General features: G+C 32.4%; 1 protein-coding gene and 1 long non-coding RNA gene across 2 annotated transcripts; both read right to left on the reverse strand.

The window, feature by feature from the left end:
- Nucleotides 1-4390: 4390 nt before the first annotated feature.
- On the reverse strand, nt 4391-8079 carry LOC117106405 (adhesion G protein-coupled receptor L4-like). Its single transcript, XM_033247769.1, has 6 exons — nt 8035-8079; nt 7628-7845; nt 6324-6390; nt 5835-5935; nt 4806-4974; nt 4391-4504 (listed from the first exon to the last, which is right to left on the reverse strand). The coding sequence occupies exons 1-6, from the start codon at nt 8077-8079 to the stop codon at nt 4391-4393; spliced, it is 714 nt and encodes a 237-aa protein (XP_033103660.1).
- Nucleotides 8080-9410: 1331 nt separating this feature from the next.
- Nucleotides 9411-10114, reverse strand: LOC117106404. Its single transcript, XR_004445058.1, has 3 exons — nt 10003-10114; nt 9802-9899; nt 9411-9516 (listed from the first exon to the last, which is right to left on the reverse strand). It is a non-coding gene; the product is annotated as an uncharacterized LOC117106404 (long non-coding RNA).
- Between the last annotated feature and the right edge of the window lie 689 nt (nt 10115-10803).

Consider the following 10803-nt stretch of genomic DNA (forward strand, 5'->3'; position numbering starts at 1 on the left):
TATATATAGAGGGCCTGTACTACTGTTGAACCTTGCTTTATATCCGCTCTGGTCTACCATTGAGCACTCTGCTGGTAATACTTGAGATACGTTCCATAATTTATTTCCGTTTTATATATATATAATATATATATATATATATATATCTATATATAAAATGTTTAATTTTATCATGGATGATTATATAAATCTCGTTTGATATATAAGATAGATTAACGTATTGCATGAACGTATTTTTCTTTATCTTATCATTTATGTTACACATTCATTTTGTCAGCTGAGCATGTCGTTTTAAAACAATTGGTAATCTATTGTTGTAATATTCATAACTGTGTATGTTTATGCCTGTCCGTCTGTCTGCTGCATTTTGTATACAATTTTGTGTATTACTACCACTATCACTATCACCGTTCACCATCATCATCATCATCGTCATCATCATTATCATCATCACTATCATCAACATGAAAACTACCACCACCACCACCACACCACCACCAAAATAAAAAAAAAATCTTAACAACACATTAATATTTTAATTACACCTAAGATTAATCGATAAACAGAACTATGCATGCTTCAACTATATATGCATTTAATAGTAAGAGAAGAAATAAACGACATAAATTGATTAGCAAATTATTTTTGAATAATTTCGTCAACCATCATTGTTCACATCGCATTATAATCTTCAGTACTAACAAAGTACGAGCACATTCGTTACGTTTACTATATGAATAACACATCGAATATCAATAATTGACAATGTGAGAAACTGAATTGGTTAGTAGTTAAAGCTGTACTTGAGGAAAATGCTAACATACATATTTAAATATTAGGTATTGCTTATATCATTATACCTTATATTTTGAGTAAATTCATGAAATAGTTACTACAACAAGGAACCGATACCGATACCGGTATATAAATACATCAATCATAAATGAAATGTAATGTAATGCAGTTTAATATCAAGTTTCGAATCAAATATCATGATGTTAATACAAATCTAAATGTTTTAGGAAATGTTCCTAACAAAACTTAAAAGCTCTAAAAGAACTTAATTTGGTTTTTTAATATTGGAATTTTAGAAAAAAAACCTTATGGTAAGGCCAAATATTAGTAATTAATGAATCTTCACAAATCATACCAAAAATAGCAACAATATCACATAAAACACGAAGAGCGTAACACTCAATGACATCTAAGACGAATCAAAAATCATATATATTATATTGTAGATATATAGAACAGTGACACTAATATAAATAATAATGAATAATAAGAAAACAGGCACTTAGGCATATGTGTCAAATACCATAAAGCAAAATAGGAAATATGTAAATTGATACATAGGGCTCCTGTATATAATCAAAGAACTTAAATAGCAGAAGAATGAGCTCTTCACGTAGTTTGATGGTACGTCCGCCCTCCCGCGAACGGAGTAATTTACCTGCAATTTGACGGAGTGGAGAAACTACAGAAAACAAACGAACTACAGCAGTGTCCTTGATTATAGCGGTGCCTTTCGGATGGAGGAAAATTGCTCTCATGTACTTTCTGCTCTATCTTTTTTATTTATTATCTTTGATAAAATACACTCGAAACCCAATCCTGTTTAGGGGAGACCTATTAAGAGGACAATTTTGTTTGGTCCCGAAGGTGTTCCCTTAATAAGGCTTTTACTGTGCTATCATAACAGATGTTAGCTAAATAATAAGTTGACCATAATTGACTTCTGTAATTTTACTACTAGACTAATCAACTGGTTACGGTGCTATCAAGTAAAAGTGTATACATCATATTATATTGTAGCTATACAGAACAATGACTATATAATATTAAAATAAATGAAGAAAATGAAAATAGGCATTTAGACCTGTGTGAATAATACTAAAATAGGAATTTAGGCCATGTGTCAAATATCATATAGCAAAATACGAACTAACCGCATATTTGGAAAAAGGCAATATCTGCAAAATCCAGGTTTTGAGAAAATGAGGAAAATGCGTTTGATTTTAGCCAAAGAAAAGAACAAATGATATTCAATTCTTTTAAGTAAATTTTAAAAAACTCTATTATTAAAAAAATTGTCATATACTTTCTACTGATTATTTTAAATTTTGGGGGGGGGGGGGGTCAAAAAGCAGATAATGCCTTTTTCGGATTATTTTTGCCTATAGATAGGAATTAATAATTTAACACTTGGGCATTATCTGCAATAGTGTTTAAAATTATCGATGAATTTCAAAATTTGTGCATGAGTATTTTAAATGTATGTCGCTGTAATTAAAAATAAAAAACAATTTGTCTTGAAAACATATTCTAAATTTGATGTAAAAATAAAAAAATTAGTGTTTTGAAAATGTACTCGCATTGAAAATTATAATTTCTTTATCGAAATGCTTAACAAATGTTTTGTAAGGTATACAAAATAAACCAATAAAGAATAAAATAGATGGAATGGGTTTTATATATTTTAAGCCTGGTGGAGCTTATGTGGGTTAGCTTCCGGCCGGGGGAGGGGTTTGGGGGCGGTGTTGAGGTTCGGTTTCGGGTTTTATATGTAAGGTAAATTTGGATGCAAATTGAAAAGTTATCTATGACATGTTTTACCGTTATGTTTCTAATCTAATGCCACACCAAGCTGTTCCGATTATCTTCATAATCACTATCATCATCATTATGGTCACTGGATAATAATGCTACTAAAATGATATTCTTAAATTCTCATGAATTTTACAGACACCAAATACATATTTAGAGCAACTCTTTTATAAAACAATTCAAATTAATAATTTCAAATATGTAAACTTAAAAACAAAGGATACATTATAATATTTTGTAAGGTATCACATTAGGTATTATATGTTTCATCCTCACTGAACGATAAATATAGACATTCATATAGCGTTTTTTTGCCAATGAATACAATGATATGTGGACTATGAACTCGATCAATAATTAAGATGGCAAAATATAATTTACTTAAACTTACAAAGTAATATTTATATTGCTTATGGATTGTTAATATTAGGTTTTTATTAAATTAGTAGAAAAACATATTTAGTAATACACATTAAATAGAACAAAAGTATTACATGTAAAAAAGATGCACAGAATTTCGCATTAAAATTAATATTTATAATAATTACACGTTAAAAAGCTCCTAAATAAGCTGTAACTTGTGTCAAAGTAAAAGAAATCATTAGAATGATATAAAGTTTCGAAAAGGTTATAAGAAAAACATTGTAAATAATTCCATTTTTTCGAATTAATCTTCAGAACATGGACCTATAATTAATAGGATGCTCAGAATAAAGTTGGAACAAATAGGTATTATCTTAGAGGAGATCTAATTAATATTTATCACATTGGCACCTGATTGAATAACTGCTTCCTGCCTGTGTGAAGTCAACCGTTCGAAGCTAATTGTGGCCTTTAGTGTAGTCATGGACCTATTTGATAGGTCCATGGTGTAGTTAATGCCTCATTCCAAATCATTTGTAGTGGTATGTGTAGATAATGCCCATTTAAAAAAATAAATATCACATTTAGAGTAATACTTTTGGCTTTCTAGTAAATTAAGGTGATAGATTATACCCTCAGGAGTCATTTAAGACAACAATCTCAATTTTGAAAAAAAATGTAGTTAATGCCTTTTTCTGAATCAGGGCAGTATAGCGCTCCTCTGTTTATTACAATCGTGAAATCATTTTCCTTCTTAAAGGACTCGTACATAATGAAAACATAACTAAGCAGGAAGTTAAGGCAGTTAATGAACGAAAGTACAAATACTGTGCAACAAAACTTTGCAATATCCATAAAAAAAAAAAAACCCCCAAAAAAAAAAAAAAAAAACAAAAAAAAACCAAAACACTACAATGGCAGAACGGGGCACCTAGAAATAATCAAAAGGGTTACGATAACCAAAGATTATCATGTATTAAAATGATAAAATTTATAGTTCCCTGCATCGCTTTTTCGTCTAAGATTGTTAATACCAATATATATGGATTTTTAAAATTATTAGTAAACTCTAAAAGTAATTGAATAAGCCTTAACGTTTGCAACACATGAAATTTCTGACAAGTGGCAATGGACACCGGCATTCCCTGGCACCACCCCGTCGCAATTTACGGTACGTAATTATAGGAGTAACGTAAATAATGCACACGTAACTAAAATACAATATTTTACTAGAGTATAATAATTAGTACAGTGCTGAAGATACAGAATGCATTATTGTCCAATGATTAGAAGTGCGTGAATCATTAACACTTTAATTTAACAATGTAGTTTAACTAAGTTTAAAGGTCATTAGAAACGTATTGATTTATATCCTAATCCTGATGTGTAAATAGTTACATGTCATAGATGTCTTCAGTGGTTACATGTCTTCGATAATTACACGGTTTCTTTTATAAGTCACACTGCTTACAGTAGCGACGCTACTATGGTGCTTTACCCGGTTGTTAAATCTTTTTTTGATTGTCTGCCGCACCTAAAATACAAAAATTACAATTAAAATACAGTAGGATTATTTTTTAACGAAAATCTTTACAAAGCTTGAAAAAAATTGTTGTTTGAAAAATATGCTTACATAGATAGTAAGTTTTTTAAAGGTTTTTGCTAATACTGGTTACAAAGATGTTTTCGTCAGGTAAACTGAATACAATATCTTTTCGTCAGTTACAATTTCAACATAAAGTAATTAAACCGTATAGATTATGATAGTAAAAAAATTAGCTTTCGTCAGTTCATCTGCAATAGTTTACAAAACATTTAAAGCAACATGTAATCACCTCTTTGCTGAATACGCACTGCGAGAGCCACACGAAGAATCCTTGCATGGAATTCAAGACAACATAGATGTATTCCACCACTTTCCAATCACAAAAAACGATGATGACACCAAAAATCCATGGAAGTCCCACGGCTGGGGCAAGGAGCAATATACCATGAAACATATTCCTGTTAACAAAAATGAAAAATATGCTCACTAAATATTCATGGGAAACAATTATTATATCGACAGCACACTTATTGACAGTCCTCTATCACCTGAAACGGATCACAATATTATACTCTCGGGTGATATAATTCAGAGCTGTCACATCAGAGTGTATAACTCCGCCCTGTGCCTAAATACTGAACAGTAAACAGTCTGTGTATTGGCGATTTCTTTCCTTTTTAAAACATTAATTCAGCAGTAACTCGCCAATTACAGGATAAATCAAGTCTTTAAATAAGGCTTAGGGAGCGGCGTTGTTTTCTGTCATGAGAAAAAATACTGCTGTGACTGCGATTGAAGCCGAGTTCTACGATTAGAAGCCAAGCATCGTAACCATTAGGCTACTGAACTCCACTCCACTTTATGCTCGAGATTGAAAGAAAATCAAATTTCCATGACATTGACCTTGTTTTTTGACCACTTCTTCACAAAATTTAATCATGCGTTTTTTTTTTTTTGTTATTATGTACTATTCAACTAAACTTTATAATGATTAATTTCATAGTTTCTGCGTAATCTTGCTAGCGGACAAACAGACAGAGAATAATCAAGAGGAATTATTATTTACTTATGATCGGCATTGGCCAATAATCGAAGAATTGTTCGGAAAAGAATAAGGTAGGTGATCCTCGGGTTTTAATATATTTTTGTAGGCTGCAAGACATACCGTCGGACCCGCAAATTGCCCGCCTGTGATGGGTTATTTTAAATAGTACATTGACATAAATATTCTTGTAAAGAATATTTTTTTGTTATAACTATTTGGATTTGTTAAAAATATTTGGTTTTATTGTAATGCAGAAATGATTTTTTTTCTAACCTGATTCTAATGAAGCTTTGTATTTCTTCTTTAGATTGGTCCGGTATTTTAGATTTCTCGAACGTTACGTAGCCAATAACACACAACTGTACGATGATAATCTATAATAGAATGTTACGTTTTAAATGAAAAGTAAGCAAACGGTATGTTGGAAAACCTCTCATAACTGAAAAAAGTACAATCCAGCCTAGTATGCGGATATTATAGTAATAAATCTTTCAAGATGTTGGTAATATATGAAAACGAACTGTAGGATGAAAATCTTTATAAATGATTTATCTTTTTAGTATTGTGCACAGAAGCTGGAATACAGCACAATTGATAATAGAAAACATTGAAAGCCTATCGAATCCAGAAAAAATTAACCATTAATATCTTTAACCTGGCTAAAAAACAAATTGTTTATTTTTTTTCCCAACCAGGTTATCATGCTTTCTAGATGTAATGTATTAAAGGTTTGTGTTAGTAAGTTGAAAAGAGAAACATTACCAGATTGGTGAGGCAGACTATCAGAATGAAACTCCAAATGGTACCAGATTCAGTATCTAACCAGCACCTACAATTAATATAATTTAAAAAGTAGAAATAACGGTGTTTACTGTTTTCGTTAAAATAGTTCCGAGTAGTTCAGCACTCAGCTGACATGACAACTGATGTGCTACTCATTGCAATCAGTTGTGGCCCCAGAGATTTGCCGAAAGGGAATTAATTAAATCTGACATAGAGTCCAGACTAAAGAGCTGCGTACATCAGAGTAAATGGTTGAAACTGTGCTTGAAGACCACAATATTAGAAATTGAAATACTTTGGTAGGATTTTCTAAATAATGCTTATATAGTCTGAGGACTTCAAGTGTTTAACGACAACTGGAGGTCCGACGGTGAAACATTTTCCTCATTGACTCCGCTGGCGCATTCATTGCGACTTAATAAAGTATTTATTGGAGTCAGGGAAACTATCCCCAAGCCCCACATGTTCCCTTAACAATTATATCTATGGTTTAACGCAAACACATTTGCTACTGCCAATATATATATTTACTTCCAATAATAACAAATATAAAATTAAAAAGGTCGTACAGGGGCAGTCACGAATAAGCAAAAGTTAAAAAAGATAGTGCTGCTTCATTTCTTTGTCAACAAACTCAGCACCAATACAATAATATACTTTAGGAATTATGCATAGGCCTAGCCACTAAAATATTTAAAAATAGTATTTAGTCAAAGAATCTTCAAAAATAAATATTTAAAAAATGAATAGTACGGTAATTTATGCCTAAGTATAAAAGTAACAAATTAATTTGATTATTTGTCGGCTGAGCTTTGCTGCTCTTATACTAGTATTCTGTAACGGTAACATTCTTTCTTATTCTTAATCCTATTACTACAGTATAGTGTTAATAAGGTTTATATATGTAGTAGTAATATATATATATATATATACATATATATATATATATATATATGTGTGTATATGTATATATGAATATGTGTGTATACTGTCTCTTATACACATCTAGATGTGTATAAGAGACAGGCCTTATATATATATATATATATATATTGAATCTTCTGTGGTTTAAATACTCCTAGTTGAGCGGACGATGTATAAAAATTGTGTATAATTGATTTTGGAACAGGGTGCTTCGATATATTTTTGCACAGAACTTAGGTCTACGATGCAATAGTTTTACAAAAGATACACAATCAAAGTAATAAGTATGATTTAATGTCCCTGTACTGCAGTAAATCTTAAAATTACAGTCCTTTTGTAGTGAACAAAAATATGTTTACTTATCAGATGCGTAGTTTTCTCTTGTTATACCAGCAGTCACTGCAACAACAATGACAGGTCCAATCCATCCTATGAACCGACAGTAAGTGAAGCGCTTTGAATGATCAGCAAACGGACGTTTGATCTTCATGAATAAATCCGTTGATATAATCAACATCCAGGAGAAAGCTGCCAAAAGACTGTAGTGCAGAAAAGCTGCAAGGACACTACATGCGATCTGTGAGGAAACAATATCGACGGTTTATTTTTAGATGTTAAATTGTTACCGTACTTCCAGGACGTTATTTGCTTTTTCAGCAGTAGTTAGAAAAGCCATTGTTTTTGTTATTATTTTTTTTCTTTTTTTCTTCCACGTCGTTTTTCCTATCTTTCTGCACTTGCGTTTTCCGCCCGGCACTTTGGTTACTTTCCATTCTTGGATCTTTCCATTCTTTGTCGAAGCATAGACCATTATATCAAGGATGTGCCTCCTAATATTTAGTGTCTAGAGTGGGGTGTGTTGTGAGGGCCAATTAAAGTGGCTTAAGAGCAAACACTCTACACCAGATATTTCAAAAACGGGTAAACTGATCTGAATGAAACTTTGAGAAAGTTTAACTTGTCAAGTTACATGGAAGAAAGTATTACGTTTTTGTGACGATCTAGTTTAAATCACGACCTCCAGATAAGTAGCCTAATGTCTTAACCACCCAAGTTACTTGAGGATTTTTTTTGGGGGAAAAGAAATGGGAATGTACTGGACATTCAATACCGTACTTATAACACGTCAGGTAGGGCAAACATCAATTCGTATTATTTCTCCTGACGATACACAATCGGAATAGCATTGCAGTACCCGCTGCTACTTGAGAATCGGATTCACCAATAGCCACCAATCGCAAGCTCGGTTGTCTAGTAGTTAAGATATCAGGCTTGGTACCTGGAGGTCGTAGATTCAATTCCCACCCGAATCACTTGTGATTTTCTTTCGCAAATATTTGGGATTGTACTGAGCATTCAACAAGTCTGGTAGGGCAAACATTTTGTATTATTTCTCCTGACGAAAATACGCCATCGGAAAAGCATTGCAGTACCTGCTGCTACTTTTTTTTTTTTATTGTATTCATCAATAGACTACCAAGCGGAAGCTCGGTGGTCTAGTGTTTAAGACATCAGCCTAGATACCTGGAGATCGTGTGTTCGATTCCAACCCAAATCACTTCGTTGGTTTGATTCCGACCCGAATCACCTGCGAAAATTTTCCTCTTAATCAAATTGGCAGCTACTTTATGACAAGCTAAACATGGTTATTGGGCTAATCTGGAATGCATTTTTTCATTAACTACACTTATAAAATATTAGACCTGCATAGGGTACCATTTCTGTTTCTTGTAATAAATCGTGTGAGCTACAAAACATACGTTTTTAACGATGCGAATTTTTATTTCGGCATTTTAGCTTGCCCTTAACCAGGCTAGAAAAATCAAATAGACATCAGCTTCAGTTGAAGTGCGCGTGATTTATTTGCAGTCCTCTAGTCAAATTCATTTTAAGAATACGAAATGACGTGATTTCGAAGTTTTAGCTCGTTTTAAGAAAACCGGATTGTCATTTTTTTGAAGTGCCGATAAACACTGGCATTTTTGAAACATCGAATGCATTGGAATTAGAGTTCTGGTATTCATACAACCCAATGGTATTCCCATTATGAAAGACTAGCATTGCGTTTAAAAGAATCCCCAGAGTCGGACATTTTTCTATTCTATACTCGTTGAGGGTATTGGTAAAAATACGAAGACATACCGATTCTTTTGCATCAACTTCGAGTAACAAAAAGAAGCAATTGACACAAAGTAAAGCGATGACCAAGTGGCGCATGATTTTATATCTCTCAGAATTTCTTAAATCTCTGAAATACAAATAACCAAAAGTTTGATTGTTTACTACTCAACATTATTTTCAAAATAAATGATTTCCTAAACTATAAGCAGAAAGTAGGAAAATTTATACAAAACATAATATTTGAGTATCCGAGTCTATGTAAAATGATTCGCTTGCCCTGCTGCATATAAGATACAAATTACCAATGATTTTTTGATCAAATTTTTATCGGATGTTGAAAATTAAAGCTATGTCATATTTTTATTTCATGATTAATACGAACATAAAATATATAATATTTATTCAAACTTACCTGAAAATACAGATAATGACGAGAGTAATTATGAGAAACAAACTTGAAATTGATAACCCAACTGTTGTAAGCAAAGACAAAATGTCGTTCTCGTTTGTCTAGAAAATATTGTAATAGGATTAATACTGAGGTTCTTAAACAAGCGTGTATTTTTAATCCTTTACTTATATATCCATAATTTCCTATTTGTTTAGTACATACCGGTACCGGCTTCGGTTTCATCAAAATGACAAACGATGTCAGATGATCACATACACACGTCACGCCGTTCTTGACATAGTTTTCATAGACAGTTTTACAGCCTTTCATTGACCATTTACTTAAAAATATTTAAATTAATCAACGTTTGTGAACAATATTTAACGGAAATAAATATGTAAATATTGAGTCAACAAAGCATGATCAATCAATCTACAGTATTTATTCTACACCGTTTCTGTTATTTACTAACTTGCTGACATACATGTGCTTTTGTCGTTTATATATCTGTCTCTTATACACATCTTATTATTTCTCCTGACGATACACAATCGGAATAGCATTGCAGTACCCGCTGCTACTTGAGAATCGGATTCACCAATAGCCACCAATCGCAAGCTCGGTTGTCTAGTAGTTAAGATATCAGGCTTGGTACCTGGAGGTCGTAGATTCAATTCCCACCCGAATCACTTGTGATTTTCTTTCGCAAATATTTGGGATTGTACTGAGCATTCAACAAGTCTGGTAGGGCAAACATTTTGTATTATTTCTCCTGACGAAAATACGCCATCGGAAAAGCATTGCAGTACCTGCTGCTACTTTTTTTTTTTTATTGTATTCATCAATAGACTACCAAGCGGAAGCTCGGTGGTCTAGTGTTTAAGACATCAGCCTAGATACCTGGAGATCGTGTGTTCGATTCCAACCCAAATCACTTCGTTGGTTTGATTCCGACCCGAATCACCTGCGAAAATTTTCCTCTTAATCAAATTGGCAGCTACTTTATGACAAGCTAAACATGGT

The sequence above is a fragment of the Anneissia japonica genome, unplaced genomic scaffold (assembly GCF_011630105.1).
Source record: "Anneissia japonica isolate Jap-2015-1 unplaced genomic scaffold, ASM1163010v1 scaffold287604_len118791_cov124, whole genome shotgun sequence".
Taxonomy (NCBI): Eukaryota; Metazoa; Echinodermata; class Crinoidea; order Comatulida; family Comatulidae; genus Anneissia; species Anneissia japonica.